Below are 26146 nucleotides of genomic sequence, written 5' to 3'. Positions count from 1 at the left end.
TAATTCTCAATAAAATCAACAATAATACTATCAAACATGTACTTCAATAAAATAAATAAATTAATCAATAGTACAACAAGACAGATGTACACTAACAAAAAATATTTCGATTAATTATGACCACAACATCTTTATATATACAACTCTACAAAATATGAAATCATGATATCATCATGTCCTCAACATATACAACATATAATACAAGTTTAACACTAATTGAACAAACTTTTTATCATTAATGGTCGACACATTCACTTTGAAGAAAAATTTTCAATCTTCATGAAACAAATATCATTATCATTGATTCCGAATGATTTACTCCACTCATAATACACTTCAATCATCATTCTTCACATCATAATCAATGATTCAATCAATTATTACATCTCTAGAATAGGACAAATGATTCACACAACAAACTTCTTGTTCTTATTAAAAAAAGTTCGACCTTGCACAAAAAAGTTGAAATGGAAAAAGTTGTCACAATGAGTGAAATAAACAATAATATCATCTTGCAACAACATTACTCACTCTATAATTGAAAGATTTGATCATTTATTGTTGATGAATCACTCATGGATCAACTCAAATGTAAAATGAATAATTTTCTATTGATACATTATAACAACATAATTAAAATCGTTTTGCTCACCACAATGCACTCTATCATACAATACTGATTGAAACATTAAAGTTTGGACCATTTCAAGAGTATTCAAAAAATAATTTCATCATCTCTTAGATGACTCATAATAGGAGTAACTCAATTCCAAACATTACACAAATTAAAATGGAGTAATCTCACATTATCCATCCATTACAATAAAAATTGATTGAATCATTCACTGATTAAATAAGTAAAGATTTATTGAATGAAAAAGAATATATACTAATAATCGAGAGGATAATGTCTCATCCACATAATGATTCAGAGAGTGAAACAAACATGAATATGTCACACTCAATATGATGAATTCCAGCTCAACAATGAAAATGATATGAACTAGCTCAATAACAACAAATCTAATAATGCAGCTCTTGATATGATGTTGACAATCACATTGAAACATACAATAATCGATAATGTCAATAATAATATACTCATCTCAACAAAAGAGTCACTCCTCAAAGTGAAATACAATTCATCACAAACTGTTCTAATATTCTCAACCATGAGTGCTTCACCTAAGAATCAGTTTAAATCAAGAAACTCCACAATGGAACTATTCAATCAATTTTTAAAATAGTGATATTACACTATGAACTGTTTTAAAAATTGATTGAATCATTATAGAGGGAGAAATGAAGTGAATATAAAAATTAAATAAAATCAGAGTGATGGTATCATCACAGTATGAGGAATCAGAGAGTGAATCAAACATGAATATGTCACACACAATGTGATGAACACCATGATATACATTGATGATTTCCAACTTGACCATGACATTGAATTGATCTAGCTCAATAATAAAATTCATAATGCTACTCCTCGTATGATCATTATAAACATCGTCAATACACATAGAAACATTCCTAACATAATAATACATTAATATACAATCAATAATTCAGAAATTATGAATAATTATATTATTATCATCATATTTGTACCATTATGAAAAATTACATACCTCCGATCATCATCATGACATTCCACAATTCAAAATCACATAGAACTCCATAGAACACATCATATCATTGTGTTAAACAACTGATATCGAATATAGAGTCATTGCAACAGTGCACATCCATCATTGACTGTAATTATAAATTTTCACAAGTCATGAATCACCCACATCACAGACACCAACAATTGTGTACCATAGTTCTTGACCATGCTGATCACATTCCGATCATTACAATTCATCCATGATCATTCCATCACAGTGATATATTTCATGAATTCTCAACATGATACATTGCTAAATAGCTCTCGACTGAGCAATCATGCACAGAAAATATTCTTGAACATGATCCGAAATAGTCATCTCATTCATCTGAATGAATTTTGTTGAAACATGATTTTTTCGGAGGTATTGACTTGATGATGATAGTCGTCTCCTCAAAAATTCAGGCACTTTTCACTTCATTTTTTTTTGAATTTTTTTACAAAATTTTTTTGTCACAAAAACTCTCCAGAGTTGATTTTCTCAAAACTGACCTTAACCTGATGCATATTCCTATCAGTTTTCCACTCAATTTCACCTGCTCTACAAAAAAGGTCTCGCTGCAAGTCATATTAAAATTTTCAATGTTTTCACTATATGTTGATTCACTCAACATCCAGACAGCACCATCCTTTCATGTCTCTAGCCAACTTGTAGCCCACTCAGACATCTACTCAATGATGCTCATTATTTGTCTTATCTCACCAAATTCAACTCTCCCACCGATCTTTCGCAACATTGAATTTTGCGAGTCTGTAGCTCCACCTCCACTTCGCAAATCAACTTGCTTTAATTTCCATCATTTTTTACCGTGTTGGAAAGTGATGCCAGCGAAAAAATGATATGACCACTAAGTCGATCCACAGAGGAAATGCAGCGGAAAAGGGTGAACTGTGAACTTCCGAAAGATGTGCGGAACAGTCCTTAACTGAGTTGCGGAACAGCCTTACCATACTTCCCAAATGCAGCAAATAAGGTATTAAAAATTGAAATTTATTGTACAGTTATTGAAAACACAATTTTGAATTTGACAATATGTGTCTTGTATTCCACAACACAAACGAATTCGGGCATAATTTGGTGTTATTTGGAACAGAAGGGAGTGCCTTTTGAACCTTTTTTCCATTTTTTGAAGTGGGTAATGTGATTTGTACTTCATTTCCTCCTAAGGAAACGTTTGCAAAAGTCATTTCATAAATTTCAGCAGATCTCATGCCGGTGTATATACGGACAACAAATTGTGAGAGGTTTTGCTTCTGTTTGATGGTGTCTGTTTTCGCATTAATTAACAGTTTAGCAACACTCTCATCAGGAAGTACATCTGCTTTCTCTTCTGACACAACATATTCGCCTGTTGTGAAAGTTTTGAAAGTGTGTTTCAACTGACCATAAAATTGAGCATCTTTCAAATTAAAACCTGTGGCTTGTTGGTAACAGTAACTCAAAGCTGAATGATATTTCCACAATTTCTGTCCAACGATATTACTCTCTGTGGCCAGGACGTTGATGAATGCAATCATGCTCTTTACATCTGTGGTGCATAGGCTGTGCTTGGTGCAGTATGTTTCGAACAACTCTTGCTTCTTTTTGTATTCTTTCACAGTCTTTTCTGATCTTGTACCCTTGCACTCTCCAGTATTAACAACATCTGACTGTTCGATCGTCTCTCACCTTGTCCAATTCTGTTTTTCTCTTCTTTTTCTGTTGCTCCGTGCTTGAACCAGCAACAGGGTTGGGATGTTCTGACATTTTTTTCGTTGGAAATTGTTCTTGTGTTTGCTCGAGCAACCCGGTAAAAAAATTCTTCTATCCACTCGAAAACTTCTGCGAAACCTCCCGCCCTTCGTCTCACAGCTGCGCCTTCGACTCAGGTCGGAAGTGTTCCGCATCATTTTCCTCGTGGCAGAATAACTAGTAATTAAGATGTGAAGATTAATATTTATTTAATTCATCATGTTTCATGGATTTATCAAGCAATTGCTTAAATGTGACCTCACATCATGGAGTCTTCACCTCTTCCTCCATCCTGTTTCTTTGCGTTTCTCTGGTTTTCTCCTTCCTCTAGAATTAGTCCTGCAAAAGTCCTTTCTCCAACGGGCTTTGCGTCACCCAAAAACTGCGTTGCGCATGCATGGTCTGAATTGCACTGAAAGGGTTGTCAACGAAATCAGGTAGTTGTCAGACGCATCTTGAGATGAAGTCATAATGTATTGAATTATAAGACATGTTGTTTAATTCAACATTACGTTAATGAAAAGAACAATGTCGAATGTCAACTCAGTTTTGGCAACCACCAAACTTTCAAAAAAAAACGTTACACCAATGAATTTATCCTTTGGTTCATCGATTGATATCACTTACACTCTTTTCAACAGCATTGAAATTTGCGATTTGGACCATATGTCCGAAATATTTTGACTTCACACTGCAATGCATCGCTCTCGATTCCTCTTCAAGCTGCACACTCCTCTCAAAAACGTACTTTATCTATTAGACGAGTGGATGAAGATTTTGATGTTATCAACAGTGACGAAAATGTATCAACAAAGCGAGTCAAAACAAGACATCCTCACGAACATCAAAATTTATGTCTCTCATTGGGTGATGGATGGAATGCTCTCCATATTGCTTCTCAGCAAGTGAATCCATTCATTGTGATGGAACTGCTCCATCGATTGGATGTGATGGCTTCTACAAGGTGTCACAGTCTCGCAACAACAGCAAGCAATGAATCAGCTCCTGTTCGGGATTTTAGGATCGATGACTTGTTATTTCAACAAAACGACATTGGAGAAATTCCAATCATGTCGTGTTAAAGAATGATGCAATTCAGCAATTCCAACACTGTTTACTCTCCACTCTTTGATAATGGTTTGAAAGTTTGTTCACACTTGCTTCAAAGAATGATCTTATCTCTCGAACGTCATTTGGAAAAGACAAATCAAACACACGAAACAAGAGATTTCACTACATGCTGCTTTTTACCAGCTACCCCTACATTTGGAGGGGTGCATGTCAACGTTGTGAACAATCAGTCCTCTTTCAAACGTCTCATTCCCGGAATTAGTATGGTTGTGGTTTTTTCGTGGGCGTCCTCTCGGTCGTTTGGGAAGGAGACCTTTCTTAATCATGAGCTCTTGTTTCAACATTTCTGCCGTGTGTTGGATGAAAATTGGTGTGCCATGGTCCTTCTGTTCGTCACGAACTTGAAATTCAGACATCCAACTCGAGGGTATCAACGATGGTTTGGAAGAAGGGAGTTTCTTGTGTCGTGGTTGACGGAGTGATGATTTCTTTTGAATGCCTTTGAGGTCTTGATGCAGAGTTGGAAGGTCTTCTCGCAATGGTTCATGGATCTGATGTTTCTTCGAGTTGGAATTGATAGGATCATTGAGGAGAGGAGACCATGCCTTATCATCATCATCATACATTCGATGCTTCATGTGACGACCATTGTTTGATTCATTCATTGAACCCAAAGATGGAAACTCGTTCGCTACTCCACTGAGAAAGGATGGGCTTGGTGATTGGTGATCACCATTCATGGATGGTAACATGAGTGTGTTGGCATGAATGGAAGTTGTCTTTTTGAATTCGCTTCTTGAGTCGGAAGAGGGTATCTTTATGGACTGGGTCGTCGCACAATTATTATTGTTTTCAACAAATTGGGCATTTTCTGTCGCATTTAAGGTTATGGAAGTTTGATTTGTATTCGTTTCATCACCTGAATGAGAGTGTTGTTGTTGTTTACTTGACAACTGGCAGGTGGACGATGATCCAGAGACTTGCTTTTTCAAATTTAATAGTGTCCATAACATGAACCATTGATCCTTATTCAAGACATTGAGAGATGCTAAATGTTTTTCCTTGCCGCTGTCTGAGAGAAGGGAATGAATCATTGAAACAATGTTGCTACTGTGATTTCCATTTTGATGGACATCTTCAAATTGTTGTAGGATTCAGATGAACAAGTACTATTATTGTTTGATTCATTGGAATGACATGAAAGTGAGTTAGCTTCTTGTATTGTTTTCATGAGAGGGAAGATATGGAAAGGAGGTGACAACCTTGCATTCCTATCAACGTTCATAGTGTTTTGCATTTCTCCATTCAATGATGGAAAGAATGGAAAGTTGAAGAAATTCATTATTATTGAAAACCAATGAGAGAGGTATAGATCTATGGTGTCGTGAGAGCTATTTTTTCTTCTTTTGCTGATGACGCAACTGAAGTTTGTAGTGGTCGGGGAAAACGCCGCAGAAATTACAAATTCCGCATTTGACTTTGGCCTCGCACAACTAGTTTTGTTGCGTTTCTCTTCCTTAAATGTTTCTCACATTGTGCATGGTGAATGCAACGCATTTGTTTTCCATTTAAAGCCATGCATGCATCTAAATTTTTGCGTATATTCGGATGGAAGTTGAGAAACAACATATTGGGAGTCCTGAACTTGCTTTGATGTATATAACGGTGCAGAAAAGAACATCTCGTTTTCACAAGATGCATCGTATTTGACAAGTCTCCAATCGCAAGGTATCATCTCCAACATTGTTCAATCGAGAAATATGCTCACCATAAAGTATATTTTCCCAAAATTTACAATTTTGAATTGCAAATTAATTTAACAATAATAACTTCCCAATTCAACACATCTCCAAATGAACTTGAAAAGATGGAAAACATTCAAAGGTTAATGTGCCCAACTTGCTAGTCATTCCCTGCTCTCTCATTGCCTGAATGGCCTTTAAGAATTTCACAGGAATCTCCCACAATGCAAAATTCACATATTGAAATTTCGCTTTTTCGGGTGCAATGGCTTTATGGAGTGATGTTTGAATGTAACCATCTTGAGTTCCTGGAGAGGAAACGAGCATAATCGACCCATCCCTCTTCGATTGCCTTTTTTCATCTTGCATGGAAATGTGGAATGGATTTAGCAAGACCAATGAAGAGGTGGCTTGTTGTGGTGAGAATGCAATTGTTTGACAAGTGCTGAAAATGGTGGACATTTGGTAATTTGTTAGATTTGGCATGAAAAACGTGTTCTTTTAAAGCATGGCCAAATGGTCCTCTTGTTTGAAGAGTCCGCTCTTTGAAATGTGTTAGAGCTCAAAAGAGAGGACTCTTCAAACAAATTTATCTTTTGAAATTGTCCTCTCTTTTCACACAATTGAGAAGTCAAATCCAAACACGTTCTTACCAGAAATTAAGTCTCGCGTTTAATAAGTCCTCTTTCTATTTCCTCTTTCTTGCGATCTATCCGATCGTAATGGTGACAGAAATAAACTTGCCTTGGGCCACATCTTGTTCATTGTGTTGAGCCGACAATTTCACTTTCAAACGCATATCCCGTGGATGAATGTATTGATTCGAAAAGAGTACGGAAGGAGGAAGTTGGTGCGAAAGACTTGGATTCTCTTGGAGGGCTTTTTCGAGCATGACACTGTTTGCATATCGATGATAAGGAAGTGCATGATGGTGGGAATAAATAAAAGCAAAGTGATTGCTGGGAGGTGTGATGCATGCGTGGAATGAGAAGAGCTCTGATCTTGTGAGAGTGTGTGAAAGGATGGATCGCTGTTGATCGATTAATGTTGAGTGGTTGTTGTTGTCATCATGATTTGAAAAGACTTCCTTCTTGAAAATGATTTCAGCTCTAAAATCTTGGCTCACAATGTCCTTTCTGTGAACTCCATCAATTTCAAGTTTTGAGAGTTTGACAATATTTTGAGGGAGAAATGCAGTGTGAATTCCAATTCTTCCAATTTCTTTTCTCTTGTAAGTTTGTGAATGTTTAATTCCAAAAATGATAATAATATCGCCTGAAAGTGGAATGGCTTGTGGAATGGTAAAGCTGGCGAAATTTTCTTCTCTTCTCAAATTACAATTTTCACTTCCAATGATAACATCCATTATTTTTGTGACTTCGCAATCATTGACGTTCAGTGTGCTTCTCATGGAATTTTCAATGGTTGGATTTTCTATTTTCTGAATCGACAAATGTCCAATTTCCAACTCAAATAAATCTTGTTCAATACTTTCCACAATGGATGGTGACAAGCTGTAAATGTTGATCTGCTCGATCGACACAACTCGATTGTACGGTATGTAACCATGCATTCTTAAGAACTCATTATCTCCAAAAATAGTTTCATTAAATAATAGAGAATTTGGAACTGTTGTTGAATGATATGCCCTTCTTCTCTCTTCAACTTTTACTTCTTTCAAATGTTGAATATACGAAATGTATCGAACTTGTGACGGTGAATTAATTCCTCCATTTTGACATGATGTAAATGGATTGATAGGCCGTTCAAATCTTTTCAAGGCAAAATAATTCAATGAATCAATGGCATCATGAAACATGGAGCTATAGCCAAGCACAAATATATCAAAATGTATTTTATGGAACGAATGGTTTAGTTTCAATACCATTCATTGCACAAAATAAATAATACAACACATCATTCCACACAAAGTTTTACACATGATTTTCATTCATATCGAATGGTTTCACACAATATTTTCACAAAATATTTTCACAAATTAATTTCACACATAAAAACTTACCAATACAATAAATAGGCACAAATTAACGTTCCACTTCTTCCCTTTCCTCCTGCACAATGAATCAGTGCTACATTGTTCTCATCACGCAACAACCACTCATGAATACAACGACAACCACTCATCATCATTTCCAATGGTGGATTATAGTGATCTGGAAAATTCCAATCAATTACATTTCCACAAAATACTGTTTTATCGTAACGAAATTCCGAACAATTGAAAATCATGTAATGATTGCTTCCATGCATTTCTTGTAAAAATTGATGAACAAGAGTCGCATCATTTCGGAAATAGCCAATAAACCAATCTTCAGTCGGAATGGACATGACAATAATTCTTGAGGTGATGTATGTAATGTCGAGATCATAATTTAATCCTTTAAATAATTTTCGACCGCCTGCTCGTTTCTTTCTAAATTCTGCTCGTACACTTTCTAATATTTCGAAAGGATTTGATGATGAGATATGAAAGGGATGCTCCGATGATGGAGAGGAGTGGAGAAGAGGACCGATTGCACGACTTGTCATTTTTTTGTTTGACATTGCTGCCCGCATATGGCCGAGTGGTTTTTCTGGAACTATGGCAGCCAACTGGTCCAGCGTTCGAATCCCAGGGGTTGCTGCTGTTATCGTGAGCAGTTTAAACACCTTTACTTCCGGGGTGCCTGCTAGGAAGTCACTACGAATCTTACGTTCGGCTTGTAAATATTGTACATAAAACCATCGAACAACGTTTATCATCGAATAAACCCATCCCTGAATTTTTTTGTTTGACATTTTTGCCAAATAAGCGACAAGCACATCAGTAATGCGACATTTATCCATGTACACAACAATCGTGGTGTCTCGTCTCTCTTAAATGAATCGATTGGGTCCAGTCGAAGAGGACATGACGGTTGCATTACTTCCATCTAAAATTCCAACCACTTTTTGCTTCAAGTCATCATAACTCATGGCAGGCCCATCATCGGTTCCATCATAGAACCCAAAGGTTTTGTGCAAGTTACCATGATAGTATCCATCCAAGTGATAGACTCTTTGATTGTCGGCCAAACCACGTAGTTCTTTCATCAGTGAATTTGTCATTTCATAACTTCCCAAAGAAATACGCAATAAAACTTGTTTTTGAGCTTCATCTGTGCATTGGAAAACAAATTTCACAGCATTGTTTCCAACGAGCTCAAAATGCTCATACACAAATACGTGAATATTCTTTCCTTCTGCTTCTGGAGATGAGTTAATATCGAATTGATCTCTACAGAATCTTGTCATATCGTTTGGAAATTCCTTTCTCTTGTACATGGCATAAATTTCTTTCACTTTCTCATCTCGTTTGTCTTTTTGATTGAGAGTTTCATAGAGTTGCACAATTTTCCCATGAATTTGTAAATCATCAGGTTGCAATTCTACTGCCTCTTGGAATGACTCGAGAGCATGTTCCAAATCTTTTTCAAATGTAAACTTCATTCCTAAATTAAATAGAGAACTTGTGAGATCGTATTGGAGGGCTTGTTCTCGACTCAAACTTTTCACCTTCTTGTAACATTCAAGACCTTCGACCAACCTTGATGTTGTATTGCTATCCCTGTTTGTGGTGGCCATTGTCAATACACATCGTCCTTTTTCAAACCAATACGTTGCCTTGTCTGGTTCCAGCAAGATTGCTTGTTCAAACCCTTGTAGAGCATCTTCAAATCGTCCCAAAAAACTCGATATCACTCCCTTGAAGAAGTGAGCTCGACTTCTCGTGATATCATACGATAGACTCTTCTCAATACTGGACAAGGCTTGTTCATCCATAGTCTCCGATCCGAACTGCAACTCTCCTAACGCAAGCCATAACTTGCCAATTTCCTTGATGGAATTAAAAGCCTTCAAGGTGTTGTTATCTTGATCATTGTTTTCGTGATGATGGATTGGTTTTTGTTCCAATTCCAAAATAGCTTGAGTATAAGATTCTATCTGGGAGTAACTTCTTGCCGAAATATCTTCTTGAATTTTCATGAGGAGATTAACGAAGGGCCGCTGTTTCGCTGTAATGAGAGGTTCATTAGTCGATGATGGTGATAAAGGATCATGTGAAGGAGAGGTCGACATTTTTTTTTTGGAATCGATTTCTTGAGAAGTTCCATTTTGGTAAGGAACTTAAAATTTTGTAATTATGAAAAAAGATTACAACAACGATCATCGTTTAGAATTTTTGAATCTTGGTTGTTTTGGAATGATACAGTTTGAATCATTGAAGTTGTAGAGTTTAAAGCTGTAGTTTCATAAGGTTCAAAAATCGTAAACATTGATTGCCAAAAGAAGGTGTTTCAATTTAGTAATGAAGACATTTTCAAGAGATGGATTGAAAGTCTCTCCATTGACATCATGATATCAGCGACGATCAATCGCAATGTCCTGAATGTTTGAGTTGGAATGTTGAGAATCTTCCCTTTTTAATTTAACCTCGGATTTCGAAATGCTTGTGATCCGCACATGCAATTTAAAGAAGTATGGATCATATATTTATCGTTTCGTTTTGTTCATGAATGGATAAACGCACTTTCGTTGCAATGTATCCCAAACATGGAGCCACTCTGTTCTCTACTCTTGAGGATTGATCAACACCACAAAGAAAATTCCAATTCTTTCGACTTTCCACAACGAGAAGAACAATGAACTGTGGTCCAAACGCGAATTCTTCTTCTTCTTCTTCCTTCTTTCTAATACCACATCATCAACAACAACAAGTCAAATTTCAACAACAATGTGATAGCTCTTCTCAACAAGTCGAACTACAACCAGACATTACCCTTCAGCATCACAACATTCATTCCTTTGATCATTTAGAAGTTCCTCCACAGGTGCAATCACCACAATATTTACAAGTGACAAACGTCAAACCATCCAATGATCTGCGATTATCAGCAGAAAGGAAGAACATTTCCAACCAAAAACACACCATCACCACCACAACACATCGAAAGACATCTCGAATGATCATTTGGACTCCAAGTACCTCATCATCATCAGCGACTAATACATCCATCATCACCACCAAGAATGCAACATTGACAAGAAATCAAACAACATCATCGTCATCCAATCAAACTCATCATTCACCGAGATTGAAAGTGGTAAGTATTACAAAAAGCGTGGAAATCGAATGATTTATTGTTATCATTGATTGTTCGGTTTTTATAGAATTATCAGGAAATGGTAAGTTGGTGGATTTTGCTTTTTGGAAGTTTCGAATTTTTACTAAAATTGGAAATGCGAGCAGTCGAAATATTTCCATGCTCCACAAATTGTGGCTGCTCGAATGCTTGGAGTGAGTGTTTCCACTTTGAAAAGAAGATATAAGGAAGTGAGTAAGGGAGAACGATGGCCTTATTCGAAGGTATGCAAAAGTGAATTCCAATTCAATTTAAAATATTGATCTTTAACTATTGAATGATTCATGACCATATATATTCCAAATAATCAAATGATTTGATTTCAACCTCTAAATCACCTCTTCTTTTTTACAGATGTCCTTACATGAAAAAAAGAAGAGTTTATGGTTTTACATCAATGATCAAGATGAAGATGAAAATGCTCTCTCTCAAGAATGTCTTCTCGTACTTCAGAGAGCATTCACGAATTGCACTCTCCCGAACAAGTTTTACTTTTCCGATTTGTCATCCTTTCACACCAATGCCAACAACAACAATTGGAAATCTCTTGCGTCGATGAATGTTCCATCGAAAAGTATCGAAAAGTAACGATAGATTCGTGGCAGAGTGGACGATAGTGAAAAAAGAAATTGACTATTCGAATAAAGGAAGATGTCCCTCATCGAGACATCTTTGTCTAAATATCAATATTTTCTAAATATGGAAACAGATCATTAAGGAAGATCTCAAAAGATCTCTACAACGGAGATACACAGATAGAACATCACGCACATCGTTTGATCCCTTAAAAGAAAAAAATACAAATCATTACCATCCTCTTGTTGTTGAGTCGCTGTTTAAAGACTTTAGAATTCGATTCCAAATCCAGAAATTTCCATTCCTTTCAGCAACAGGATTGCATCTTCCATACAAACGAAATCATACCAATCAATGGACTCATGTACATTTTCTCATCTTGAATCACATCGTCTTGTATGGCACAAGTAGGAACTTTCTTATTCTCAATTAAGATCAACAAGCTATCACTCCTTTTCTGATTATTTAATCATCATGTTGGATATCTATTCCTTTACTTGGATTGAGAGGATGGTGGAATGACACCATTACTCCTGATCTTTTACATATTCTTGCTCTCGTTTTGGAAAAGTCCTTCTCTTGTGCCACCTTCATGTTATAGAAAAGATTAAAAAGCAGCAGCATCACCCTCTGCTAGAAGTGCTGTTGAATAGATCAAATCCTCTTTTTCATTGATAATGACGACGAATCCACAACATGTTCGAATCCAATCAACCATTCATCAATGATCATGGTTCAGAAAGAGCAGAAGAACAGACAGATTGTCCTCCTCATGCTCTCAAACAATAAAAACAACGAGTATATACTGCCAGTTACTCTTCCATGAATAGAGTCTCTTCTTGGTCGTTTATTTCTTCTTCTTCTTTTCACTTCAAAGAAATGAGTCGAAGGATTCTTGTGGTGGCGATCGAGTGAGAAAATTCTCCTCCTTCTCTTCTTCTTCATTGTCATCCAAAACAAGCTCCACCTGCACTCATGCACGAGTGTCTGTTGTAAGTTGTTTCATCCACTTCTTGTTTTTGACATGTGATGGAATGATGGTGAAAACATCATGACATGAAAACCATCATCAATTTTCATGTCATGATGTTTTCACCATCGAAACATACATTCGATGAATCAGACATTATATATTATGACATAATTTCAGGATATGGTAGGTTGCGTCTTTGTGATTTAGGTTGGATAGATTGGCGAATTCCAAAATGAAAGTCTAAATATTTCCATGCTCCACAAATTGTGGCTGCTCGAATGTTTGAGAATATTCGATTTTTTTCGCATGTACTCCATGGTGAATATTTGATCATTGACTATTTTTGTGATTCGTTTATAACTATGCAAGAACAACGAACTCGTTCACAGAACCTATTGTATGAACGAGTTCTTTGTTCTTGCATAATTTGTCTTGAGACGTTTAATAGGAAATATTATTTTAACATGTTACATAATCACACGCCTAACACATTTGAAGAGCCTGTTTGCACTTCATGGGTCATTGAGCATTTGAAAATGATTTTTGACAATCATTACTTGTTGCTTTTCGATGGACTGAAAGGAATGATTGATTCGAGAAATGCCATCACGATTTATATAAACTAAACGTTGCATTAATGTCAGATGTCAATTTCGGAAAAAAAGAAATGTCTTTGGTTTTACATCAATGACGAAGATGACGATGAAAAAACTCTGTCTCAAGACTGCATTCTTGTCCTTCAGAAAGCATTTACCAATTGCACCCTTCCAACCAAATATTATTTCTCACATCTGACAGTTCACAACCACTCTGACAGACAGAAAGAAAACCATTACCCAACAACAACAGCAAAGAAACAACTTGTTTTCCTCATTCCATCGCTCTAAAGATAAAACACAATTATGATCCAATTTTGATTTTTTAACGCATGACACCTTAAATAGAAAAAGATGCACACGACCATTAAGGAAATGCCAAACGCATCCACGTCAAGCACAACGAAAGAAGCTCTCCATTCGTGCGCACGGCACCTATGTGAATGGTGTCATTGCGTCATTCGATAATGCGCCGAATATCCACTCATAAATTTCCTTATCGTGACAACAAATCATTTAAGGATATCATCATTTTGGAAATAGACAATGATGATGTCATGTTGTTGACCAAGTTCTCCAGAGTTGATATTAATTTTAAAAACAACCACTAGCTCTCTCCTATTGATTGACATAAGAGTCATGAAATCTGTGCTTCCTTCTTCAACAACAAGTTCAGAAAAATCCTCTGATGATGATGGAATTAGGGACACCTTTCAACATCATCCACAGCATGTTGTCCGAGAAGATGTCATCGTTCACTTGGTGGATAACAAAACAACGAGTTCTCTTTCAGATGGCCTTATTCGAAGGTAGGTGAACGGAACTTTTCTTGCTGTTACTGAATCACATGTCTAATTTCATTGACTTCCAGATGTCAATTAACGAAAAAAAGAAATGTCTTTGGTTTTACATCAACGATGAGGAAGATGAAAAATCTTTGTCTCAAGAATGCATGCTGGTCCTTGAAAGAGCATTTGTCGATTGCACTCTTCCCACTAAATAATACTTTTCTGATTTGTCCTTTCACAACAAGAAATCACATGTGACAATCATTCCTTTCAGTCCATCGAAAAGCAACAAGTAATGATTGTCAAAAATCATTTTCAAATGCTCAATGACCCATGAAGTGCAAACAGGCTCTTCAAATGTGTTAGGCGTGTGATTATGTAACATGTTAAAATAATATTTCCTATTAAACGTCTCAAGACAAATTATGCAAGAACAAAGAACTCGTTCATACAATAGGTTCTGTGAACGAGTTCGTTGTTCTTGCATAGTTATAAACGAATCACAAAAATAGTCAATGATCAAATATTCACCATGGAGTACATGCGAAAAAAGTCGAATATTCTCAGGAACGCTTTGAAAACTGGCTGTAAATTCCAAAATAGAGAATGCATCTTAAAATTCGTACACAACAACAGAAAACTCATCCCAATATGTTGACACATACATGCATGTACAATGAATTCATGAGACGCATGCAAAAAGCGAGCGAGTAGAACTACATGTCAGCATATTTTGACTGAATATTGTCCTCTTGTTTGGATCTTCCATCTCTAGCATGTTCAACGTAAGAAGGACTTCCCAGATTAGACGGTTTGCAATGAAAATATATGCATCCTATTGCATCACCTCTGCAAATGATGACTGCAATAAATATTTCCTTTTTAGAAAATACAGAGAAGATGCAAAGTTGCGACAAGTCCAAAAGTTCCATGTCAAACCAAACATGTTGTTGCATCACAGATGTTTTCATTTCCACATAAAAAACAATAATACACACTTTCCACATCATGTTTCTTCCTCTTTGTAATATGATACACCATAAGAATGAAAATATTGACGATGAAAATGACTCTTTTGCTGAACTATCAAAAGGTCATTGCATGCATGCACATCCGAAGTGTTCAAAAACTTTTCTGACATCAATAATTTCAGCATGCTCGAATGTTGAAGAGAAGGACATGAATTTCCACAACATGCATGAACATGCAACAACAATCACACGTACGACAGCACCACCACCACATTCACACCTCTTGCATGATGATATTGACACCTTCCAGCCTCAGGTTTTCACATGCATGACCACATCATCGGCAAATTCTTCTCTCTCACCACCCTCCTCGAGTGTTGATTGCTCGAGCATGTGGTTGTTATTCTTTAATGAAAGTTCTAATTTTTGTGAATTTCATTCAAGAAGCATGCGAGGATTCATTCCTCATGTCAGTAAGCGAGACTCTCTCCGATTAGAAGGTTTTGAAGACTTGTTGGAAAGACATTACCATGCGTGAAATTAGTATGTAAAACTACACAGTGACACAAGGTAATTAACGAGTGTGTGCACATCGCAGGATTAGTTAATGTCACGAATGAATCGATGCATGCGTCTGTTTTCGTGATGAATTTCATGAATGTGATGATGATGATGAAATCAATAAAATGTTGTTTTCAATTTAAGTGTTGCGTTTGTTGATGTGAGCGTGGGTGTTTTCAAAATAAAATTGTGTGTGGTGTGTTTGTGTTTTTTTTGGAGTGTTTTGGACACTTCGAGCTTAAGCAAGCACTTTTTCAAGCGGGAATAAATCCACGAAGAGGGAACTTCTTGGGCTGGATTTGAGCAATTAACATTTCGGTAAATGCATGCTCAACCATGAAATCGATGACGCTCTAATATTATTATACCAACGCGTTTGGGATGAGATCAAAATACATTTATGGTCTAGAATTTGAGAGGTGCCTATCAAATAAGATGGCTACACCTAGGCAGAATAAGGCCATCCAAGCAGCATAAGGACCGTATGACTTGGATAATTTTACATGTTTTGAAAGAACAGAAGGACGTTCCGTTGCTGTAGTTTTCGTCCATTTTTTTTCTGAACTTGGTTTGTGGTTGGTTTTGCTGGGAGATATAAATCCCGCCCGAGGGATTACAGTGCCCAGTGAAGTTTCGTCAATGGCGCCAAAATAATTAAATTAACATCGAGATTGAATTCACGTGATCAATGTGAACGTTTTTTTTAACACATCATTTTATCCACCCAATAATGGATTGTTACAAATAAAAGATTCTTTTGAGATATATTTCTCATTATTGAGAGTAAGACAGTGTGCTTTCAAGAGCCTTAATTTCAGTCATGACATCCTTTCTGCCCTCCACGTCCATAATCATCCAATCCATTAAGAATCTTAAGAATTGTTTTCCATCACATTTAACAACAAAACCTAAAGGGTTACATGAATGATTGGCATTTAAATTGGGTGAGGAAGCACTGAATCGACCATTTCGTCTCAATGGTGAAATTTTCTCAATTTTTCTTCTCGTGTAAGAGGAGGAGGAGGTTGAAGGTGAGCTTGGAGGGATCATAGTGTCGTGCATGACGGTCATCGTGTCAGCTGAAGCATGACCTCCTTCCAAAGGTGCTGTTGAGGTCGACGAACTTTTTATCATGGACGAAGCAATTTTCATAGTTTTTGGATGACAAAGTCTTGAAAAATCCCTCATCATCACCAGCATGATGGAAGGAGAAAGAGTTAACAAGTCTGCAATATGTTCTCTCAAAATAGTGGAAAAATTACGGGCCATCTCCAGGACGCATACTGAACGGATGGAATGAACAAACGAGTCCTCATTCGGGTTCGAATCTAACAGGGCCAATTGACAAAATATGTGAAAACAGTTGGTGACATTAATGTTATTCTCAATGTTTGTCTTTAAATGATTTTGTACATTTCCATGGATCATATACTTTTGAGAGATGAGTAATAATTGCAACGCCTCATCGATCAAGGTGTAGCTCAAACTTCCAGAGTAGAAGAATCGGATCAGTTTATAGAGGGAATCTTCTTCTTCAGGATCATTGACAATCATTTCAGAATTTACATTTTCAGTAAAATGTTCAGAAGATTGGAACATGGTACTGAAATATTCTGAGCAAGTTGCAAGAATTCCACGCCAAACATAAACTCTTTCCATTCGGTTGGGGAAGAAAATGGAAAAGTCGGAATAGTGTGAGTTGTTGAAGAGAGCAAGAAGCGGCTGATGGTGAACGTCCTTGTAGGTGAGTTCTTGTGAGCTTGTGGTTTGTGTCATTATGAAGTTGTGAAAATATTTTTTTCTGTAGACAAACGCCAGTTGTCACACCAAAAAAATATTTAAGGCAATGCCAAAAATATGACTAGCCATATTGGGAGTGAATGTCATCACATACACAATCATGCATACCATACGAGCCAACAAGGCACCACTGCTTCTTTCATGATAGTACTAGAACCTCAAGAGAGATAAACTCTTAATAACTTCACCAAAATATTTTTATACTCCAAATTTCAACATTCTCTATCTTAGTAATAACCTCAATGGTTGAGCCAAAAATGTTAATGCACCAATAACAGAGTATTTTCTTCCACGAGCAAATGAGATTGAAATTTTCATTTCCTAAAACCTCCAATTTCTAAATTTTACAGTCCATAAAACTGTTTGGCTGATCAGCAGCAGTTGTGAATTTAACACAAAAAAACACACTTTTCACAATGGTAGAACATCGAACAGAGCAAGCAACTGGTGTTCCCCACACGGGCGAGCCAACTACTAAAATTCGTTTTCAAAATCCACAGACAGAAACTGCTTTTCAAGGATTAGCTGGAATTCGTGAGGGAGTTCCACCCTCAAATGAGGCAGTGTTGGTGGGTATTGAGCAAGCAAAGCAAAGTGTCTTGTCGAGCCATAACCTCTTGGACAGAGAGGGAAGACTCATTCAGAGAGACACTTTACTCTTGTTAGATCTGATCAAGATGGTCATTGAAGAAAGAAACTCAGACGAAAAGATCCAAAACTTCTTGATCTGCTTCAAAAATTTGACACAAAAGTATGCCCCAGAATTTGGTGAAGATATTAGATATGGAGTGAAACGAGGTTATGAAACTACTCAGGCAGGTACTAATAAGGACATTTACAACTCGATCATTGGTTTGAGAGATTTCGTCTTTGAACTTATTCGTTCCAGTGATTTTAGACAAGCCATGATGGACTTCTTCCAATACTTGCAATTCCTTGTGGATGAGAATGCAGGGCAAGAAGGATTCGTGGGTAAAATTACTGAGGGTATTAAGAGTTTGACACGTCCATCCGATGAGTCAACTCCATCTTCTTCAATTTCATCCACAACGAAACACCCAACCGATGCCACTGTTGTCACAGGTGTGGGTGGTTCTCCTCAACTCTCTCATGAAAGACCAGAACACGTGCTGTTACCTTCTGAAGTCAAGTCAGAGAGTGATCTACACAGGAATCAAGGTGAATTGAGCGAGCCAGGACAATTCTCCATGCAGCAAGGACAGCAACCATACATTGGTGGAAGTGGCATTGGTCAGCAACAAGTGCCATATCAACAAACTGGATTTGGACAGAAACCCTACTCCTCTGGTATTAGTCAGCAGCAGCAACCATTGATGGGCGGTGTTAGTCAGCAGCAACCTTACTCAAGTGGCATTAGTGAACAACCTTACCAATCCTCTCAAATGCAAGGTGGTGAACATCTCAAATCCACCTCACTCTATGGATCCTCTCATCAAGGATATGGCCCTCTCGAGACGGGTGGCGGTGTTTCAGGAGGAATTTCACAACAACACCCACATGGACTTGTTTCTTCATCCGATCAATACAGAGAACCCTCTCTTCAATCGAATATTCAGGGAGGTCAATTCCAACCTCAATTGGGTGGTGTCGGTACTGGTATTTCTCAACAACCATCTGGATTGGGAATGCAACAAGGATATGGTCAGCAGCAGCAAGGACTTAGAGAAGACATTCCTATTCAACCACAAGCTCAGACAGCATCCTTCCAGAGCCAACCACACATGATGGGCACTCCATTAGGCGTTAGTGGTGGTCAATATCAACAACAATGGACTCCACAAACGCAACAACAACCACTCGGTATTCAACAGTCAGGAATTTCAGGAGGTCTGGGTGGACAATACGGTGGTAGTGATCAGATGTGGCATCGCTACACACCTAGATGGAAGCCAAGTAACTTCCAACCAAAACAAGACATCTTCCAACAAAAGGATCAACTCATTCGGGAGGCTGAGCAAGTCTTCAATCAATTCGATTTGAACAAGAATGGAGTGTTGGGTAGAACTGAATTCAAGTTAGCTCTCCTTAGATTGGGTCTCGATAAGTATCAGGCCAAGATGATGGGCAGAATTGTTGACGTCGACCAGAATGGCTTGGTCTCTTTGAACGAGTTTATCAATGCTTACTTGTATATTAAGGCTGGTGGTAATGTTTGGGACGTCCCAAGTAGAAAGAAGCAAGGCATCTCCACAAGTGGCATTTCTCAACAACCATATATTGGAAGTGGCATTAGTCAGCAATCTGGATTCGGTCAACAACAATACCAACAACCATGGACACAACAACAAGGAACCAATATTCCACCACCACCAAGTACCATTATTGGTGGTGTGAGTCAAAGTGGTGGTGTTGGTACTACTACTAAAGGTCAAACCACAGAATCCAAAGAGGAGGTTGAGGACCGATTGATTAATCGATTTGTTAACCTTAACAAACGTTTCTCAAAGGATCCAAATTATCAAAAGGCTCTCTTTGGTCTATTCAACATTTTCAATCAAGCTAAGAGCTTGGTAGGTGAAGTGGATACCACCAACAAAACTGTCGACAGAATCTCACAAGATGAGGACTTTAGAAATCTTCTCTACTATGCCAAGCTGATCATGTATGAATTCAGTGACCAACGTATCTTCGATAAGTGGCTCCAAGTGAACAATGACTTTATGATTCACTTGAAGACTGATGAGAGACTGAAGGGTGTCTTCAAAGATTTGATGAATGACTTTAGAAGATACAACAAACAACCAGAATTGCTCGAATCTAAGCAAGAGAAGGACAACTTGAGAATGCGTCTAAAGAATTGCAGAACGGTCTTGGAAGAGAAGAAGAACATGGATCTCACCAACGAATTGATTCGCTCATCGAGAGAGCTCTTGGAGACCATGAGAAATGATGAGTTGAATGCTGAATTAAGAGACAGATCTCAGAAATTGATTTCTCGTTTGTTCCTTGATGAAAAGGGCAGCTTCACTCTCAAGCCACATGCACTCGAACAAATTAGAACCATTCTCTTTGTGGCCATTCAAGAAGCAATCAACAATTGGAATACCATTGAAGTTGAAGGTGACGATGGCACTCAATACTTTAAGATTTCTAACATTGTTCTCAAGGCCAACGATATCCTTCCAGACGATGTGAAATTCAAGGTAAAGAACAGAACCTCCATGAACTATCTCGAACAAAGACCTGAGAATAAGCTTGCAGAGAGCGCCACTCTAGTCAGTGCTCATCTGTATGGTATGACTGCTCATTTGAAGGATGTGGCATTTGTCTTTGATCGTCGCTCATTCCCATCTCTCTCCGATCGTGGTATCATGGATATTGATTTCGATCGTGGTGGAATTGATATCAAGTTGAAGTTGAAGGCTCGTTTGAGTCAGAATCGACCATTCTACGTGAAGGACATTAAGGTTGGTGTGGATACCTTGCACATCAAATTTAGACATGCTGAAAAGCACAAGCTTCTCCTCAAGATGTTCTCTCCAATCATTCAAAGCAGAGTTCGTAGAAAGATTCATGATAACTTGCAACAATCTCTTATTGTCAATGTGAGAGAAATTATCGAAAGATTGAACGACCTTATTGAGGATACCATCATCAAAGGAAATCAAATGGCAGGCGTCCAAGAAGGTGGAATTGTAACCGGTATTCTTGGTCGTATGGGTGTTTCAACAACAACTACGGAAGGCCTCGTTGGATCCAGCACCGAGAAAGGATATCCATCCAGCACTGAAAGAGTTTCAACAGTTAGAGAATAGATTCCGATTGTTCCTATTTATCTTATGATCAACCACCATGGTTCGGAGCACATGGACGATTCGTTCTTCTTGAAAATCAGCAGAAATTGATCAATTCAAAAACGAGTTGAAAGAAACCACTCTTTTGTGAGAGAAACAAAAATTGAGAGTGTGTGTCATCATCTTATACAATATCAATAAAATCTTCTATTTCAAATGAAGCATGATAAGATCTTCAAGTGGTTTGCTTTGATTGAAAATTCAATATTCATCAGAGTTTCATCCCGATATATGCATGAATCCAGCTATGAACTATCCTATTTTTTCTTTTTTCAAAAAAAATGTCAAAACAAGTGCAAAGCCTCATTCATGAGCTCGTGAATTTAAAAAAACAATTTTTCGAAAGAAGGCAAGGTGATGCACAACAGTTCCAATATGAACCTGCAGATCTAGTCATGTTTCTTTCGGAATATTTCAAATCGAAATATACAGTTAATATTTCCACTCACAAGGAATATCCTAACCGTTTGATTTGTTTGCACTACAATCAGACAAGAGCGAATTTTGAAAATGCACTCACAAGATTATGTCGAGGCATTATTGTGGATTTGGAGATACTTGAAGACGATGAAGAGAGAAATGGCGTGAAAATTGTACACATGCCCTTTTCGAAATTTTTCAATTTTAATGAAGAATTGTCTTTGAAATTTGAAACTCCACTCATTGAAAAACACTTTACAGAATCGAGTGTGAAAGTGTATGAAAAACTTGATGGTTCTATTGTGAATTTATATTACTTTGATTCAAAATGGAGAGTAGCGTCATCATCAACACCTGATGGAAGTGCAAGATTAGGATTTTATAGTGTGTCATCGGATATGGAAATTAATAATAGACATCGAGAGAAAACTCAGACGTTTGAATTTTCACAATTAGTTTGGGATACTTTTCATAAATTAAATTATTCATTGCCATCAGAGAAATATCAAGGAAAATACTCATTTACATTTGAATTGACCACCCCAAAACATCTCCTTGTAGTTCAATATGAATCGGATGATTTGGTGTTGCACGGAGTGAGAGACTTACAAACATTTAAAGAAGAGGATCCTGAACCTTTCGCAAAAGAGTTTAATTGGAAAGTAGCAGCTTGTGTTAAATCAAAATATGGACTCAATAGTTTCAAAGATGTTGAGAGAGTTGCAAATGATCGAAGCCCGTATAAACATGAAGGATTTGTGGTGTGTTATCAGTCTTACGAAGAGGAGTCTGAAAGTGGAGATGTATTATTGAATTTTATAAGAGTCAAAGTGAAAAGCAAAGAATATGTGAAATTATCTCTTGCCATGTTCGACTCGGTTGAAAAAAGAGAAAACTCATTTATTGATATTATTAGAAAGAATGAATCGAGTGAATTCTTGTCCTACTTTCCACAATTCACAGAGAGTTTTGAGATGTTGAAAAATCATTACACGAAAATCGTGACACGTTTGAATGATATTCAACAAAGAGTGAAAATGAATATTCATGAATTAGTCTCAAAAGAATCTCTTCATTACGACTCCTTGAAGGAATCAAAAAAACGATCCATCCACTCTCAAGCCATTTCACAAGCCAAACAGAGACTTAAGCTCACAAAAACAGAATGTGACATGATGTTCTCAATATTTAACAATGGAGATTCTATTCAAGATATTTTGAAAATAATTCCTCTCAAACGATACAAAACCCTTAATACACAGAACATATCGATCTCCTTTGTTGGTGAATAGAGCTTGAACATGAGAACTACAGAATTGAATAATCATAACAAATTGATTGAGGAGCAAGCAAGCACGAATTGAAGCATCAAGTCCGTCCGTTCAACAAAATTATTTCAAATTTGAAAACATTGACAAATATTTTCAGGTGCTTACTGATCGACAAAGAAAACGTGGAAACATGCACACAAAACACTATTTTCACTTTTTAACACATCTTTCCATAATAATCCAATTTGACATATATTCAACAATTTTCCCTCTCCATATTTGTTCATTGAACTTGATTTACAAAAAAAAATACAACGACGATCCATAGCCCTGCATTTTTGATTGGTACGTTCGTTCGGATCATCATGTGTGTTTAGGCTCATCTTTGTGTTTTTACTCTCCCATGTTTATGATGATGATCATACGATCTCCGAAACGATGAATTATTCGGCATCTCTTTTGTCTCGGAAATCAATTTGATGATGATGACAATCCCACAAATTGTTTCCAACATGGATCCTATTTTTCAATTCATTAAATTATTCCTATTGAATCAATCCGATGATAGGAATTGAGAATGAGCGCACAACCATCCACTCCTTTTGTCAACGGTGAAAAGTATTTGATTGGAGGAGAAATTCTCCACTGGCAAGGCAAATTTGAACCTGTTTATTCTCCAATTACGACTCTTGACAGTAATGAACAAGTAGTCAAATACCACATTGGTAATTATGCCTTCATGAGCAAAGATGAAGCTGAAAGTGCAGTACAGGCTGCTGTCAAAGCTTTTGACAAGGGAAGAGGAGAATGGCCAAGTTATCCAACTGAAAAGAAAATTAGTTGTTTGGAAAAGTTTGTCGAAGGATTATTGAAGAAGAGAGAAGAAATTATTAATTTATTAATGTGGGAAATTTGTAAGAATCGATCGGCATCTGAACAAGAAGTGGACAGAACCATTCAATACATTAGAGACACCATTCTTGAACTTGAAAAGTTGGAAACTAAGCAATCGGAAATTATTTCTGTCGGAGGAGTGTCAGCACAAGTGAGAAGAAGTCCTTTGGGTGTGGTTTTGTGTGTTGCACCATTCAACTATCCTTTCAATGAGACGTAAGGTAAGTCTGACAAGTCCATCCTTTGACTGTTGATCCTATGATTTCACATGTGTGACATTATGACATTGTAGTGACAGAATTTTTTAATATTGGTCCATGTTAACCATTTGTACTGTAACATTTCAACTACTTTCTGGAACCACAGATACACCACTCTGATTCCTGCTTTGATTATGGGTAATGTGGTCATTTTAAAGACACCAAGAACTGGTGGATTGTGTCATTATCCAACCTTGGAATTGTTTAAGGAATGTTTCCCAGCTGGAGTTGTAAATGTCATTCACGGATCAGGCAGAGAAACTCTTCCAGCCATGATGAAAACAGGTTTGATTGATGTTTTGGCATTTATTGGAACTCACAATGCTGCCAACTCACTCATTAACTCACATCCAAATCTCTTCAAATTGAGAAACGTTTTGGGATTGGATGCCAAGAATGCTGCATTTGTGTTACCTGAAGCTGATATTGATGTTGCTGTTGCTGAATGTGCTTTGGTAAGTGATGATTTGACAAATGATATGTTATAACGTTGATTTTCACATCATGGAATGATGATTGTGATTTGAACTGAACACTTTAACAACGTTGACAAATGATTTAAGGGAGCTTATTCTTTCAATGGACAACGATGTACTGCTCTAAAAGTTTTGTTTGTTCACGAATCTATTGTGGATGAATTTGTCACTAAATTCTCAAAGGCCATCGATAACTTGAAGATGGGATATCCATGGGAGTCTGGAGTGAGTATCACTCCATTGGCAGAACCTCAAAAGCCATCCGTTTTGAGAGAACTCATTAAAGATGCTTTGGAAAAGGGAGCAAAAATTGTCAATGAAAGGGGAATTAAATTTTCAGAAGATAAGGAAACCAATCTTGGAAAGCGTATCGACAGAGGGTGTGCTGCTCTTTTCGCACCCACTGCTCTTTATCCTGTCACTGCAGACATGAAGGTGTATCATGAAGAACAAGTAAGTGTTTTTCCTTAATGTATTGATTATTTAATTTATTTAAATAATTATTGGTGAAATGGCTTATACGATTCTCACTAATAACTAGTTTGGTCCAATTACACCCATTGTGAAATATTCTACACTTCAAGAACTTGAAGATTATGTCACACAAACTTCCTTTGGTCAACAAGCTTCCGTGTTTATTAAGACAGAGTCTGGAGTTGCTGTCAACTCTGAATATTTTGTGCCTTTGGTAGATTTATTGACACATCATGTCAGTCGTATTAATATTAATTGTCAATGTGTAAGTTATTTAATGACACATACATTCTTTTCAACATTATTTTTTGCTAAATTTTGGCGTTCATGAAAATTCACAAAATAACCACACGATAGCGTAAGTATTTTCAACAAACGTAATGGAATAATTTGTATTAAACAATAACAATGTATAAACAGAACGAGGACCAGACTCATACCCCTTCACTGGACGTAAGAACAGTGCTGTAGGAACATTATCTGTCTACGACGCCTTAAGAGCCATGTCCATTCGTGCACTTGTTGCCACCAAAGAGAGTGGAAAGAATGTTCAAATGTTGAAAGAAATTAGAGAATCAGGTAAATCACAATTTATTAGAGAGTTCCCAAGCAAAAAGTAAAGCATTTTGACGATTTACATTTAATTTTTGCAAATGCCATAAATATGTTCACATCCTATCAACATAATTTCTTTGAAATAATGACATCATCCAATGTGTAATGTTCCATACGAGACTCTTCAAGCAGCACTCGACAGTGCAACCCTTCCAATTCTCTTCCATCAATATCTATTGAGGTTGAAAGAAAACTCTGCACATATCTACGTTTAGTACAAATTAACATCGATCAACTTTGTATACTTACCATTCCA

General features: G+C 37.0%; 9 protein-coding genes across 9 annotated transcripts; 4 read left to right on the top strand and 5 right to left on the bottom strand.

The window, feature by feature from the left end:
* Positions 1–2674: 2674 nt before the first annotated feature.
* On the bottom strand, positions 2675–3190 carry FDP41_004897 (uncharacterized protein; the record flags this gene model as incomplete). Its single annotated transcript, XM_044708361.1, has 1 exon — positions 2675–3190. The coding sequence occupies one exon, from the start codon at positions 3188–3190 to the stop codon at positions 2675–2677; it is 516 nt and encodes a 171-aa protein (XP_044560935.1).
* Positions 3191–4651: 1461 nt separating this feature from the next.
* Positions 4652–5569, bottom strand: FDP41_004896 (uncharacterized protein; the record flags this gene model as incomplete). Its single annotated transcript, XM_044708360.1, has 1 exon — positions 4652–5569. One exon carries the CDS (start codon positions 5567–5569, stop codon positions 4652–4654), a length of 918 nt encoding a protein of 305 aa, XP_044560934.1.
* Positions 5570–6926: 1357 nt separating this feature from the next.
* On the bottom strand, positions 6927–8767 carry FDP41_004895 (uncharacterized protein; the record flags this gene model as incomplete). The annotated part of the gene is made up of 2 exons (XM_044708359.1): positions 6927–8040; positions 8241–8767. The coding sequence occupies 2 exons, from the start codon at positions 8765–8767 to the stop codon at positions 6927–6929; spliced, it is 1641 nt and encodes a 546-aa protein (XP_044560933.1).
* A 327-nt stretch (positions 8768–9094) lies between these two features.
* FDP41_004894 (uncharacterized protein) lies at positions 9095–10336 on the bottom strand (the record flags this gene model as incomplete). Its single annotated transcript, XM_044708358.1, has 1 exon — positions 9095–10336. The coding sequence occupies one exon, from the start codon at positions 10334–10336 to the stop codon at positions 9095–9097; it is 1242 nt and encodes a 413-aa protein (XP_044560932.1).
* A 563-nt stretch (positions 10337–10899) lies between these two features.
* Positions 10900–11988, top strand: FDP41_004893 (uncharacterized protein; the record flags this gene model as incomplete). The annotated part of the gene is made up of 4 exons (XM_044708357.1): positions 10900–11361; positions 11429–11443; positions 11508–11624; positions 11755–11988. The coding sequence occupies 4 exons, from the start codon at positions 10900–10902 to the stop codon at positions 11986–11988; spliced, it is 828 nt and encodes a 275-aa protein (XP_044560931.1).
* A 4651-nt stretch (positions 11989–16639) lies between these two features.
* On the bottom strand, positions 16640–17641 carry FDP41_004892 (uncharacterized protein; the record flags this gene model as incomplete). Its single annotated transcript, XM_044708356.1, has 1 exon — positions 16640–17641. The coding sequence occupies one exon, from the start codon at positions 17639–17641 to the stop codon at positions 16640–16642; it is 1002 nt and encodes a 333-aa protein (XP_044560930.1).
* A 440-nt stretch (positions 17642–18081) lies between these two features.
* FDP41_004891 (uncharacterized protein) lies at positions 18082–21441 on the top strand (the record flags this gene model as incomplete). Its single annotated transcript, XM_044708355.1, has 1 exon — positions 18082–21441. One exon carries the CDS (start codon positions 18082–18084, stop codon positions 21439–21441), a length of 3360 nt encoding a protein of 1119 aa, XP_044560929.1.
* A 320-nt stretch (positions 21442–21761) lies between these two features.
* FDP41_004890 (uncharacterized protein) lies at positions 21762–23192 on the top strand (the record flags this gene model as incomplete). The annotated part of the gene is made up of 1 exon (XM_044708354.1): positions 21762–23192. The coding sequence occupies one exon, from the start codon at positions 21762–21764 to the stop codon at positions 23190–23192; it is 1431 nt and encodes a 476-aa protein (XP_044560928.1).
* Positions 23193–23748: 556 nt separating this feature from the next.
* On the top strand, positions 23749–25895 carry FDP41_004889 (uncharacterized protein; the record flags this gene model as incomplete). Its single annotated transcript, XM_044708352.1, has 5 exons — positions 23749–24281; positions 24432–24780; positions 24889–25254; positions 25343–25540; positions 25734–25895. The coding sequence occupies 5 exons, from the start codon at positions 23749–23751 to the stop codon at positions 25893–25895; spliced, it is 1608 nt and encodes a 535-aa protein (XP_044560927.1).
* Between the last annotated feature and the right edge of the window lie 251 nt (positions 25896–26146).

This window comes from Naegleria fowleri (assembly GCF_008403515.1).
Source record: "Naegleria fowleri strain ATCC 30894 chromosome Unknown tig41, whole genome shotgun sequence".
Lineage (NCBI taxonomy): Eukaryota > Heterolobosea > Eutetramitea > Acrasida > Naegleriidae > Naegleria > Naegleria fowleri.
Note: the sequence above shows the minus strand (reverse complement) of the source record. Positions and strands in the feature narration are given on the sequence as shown.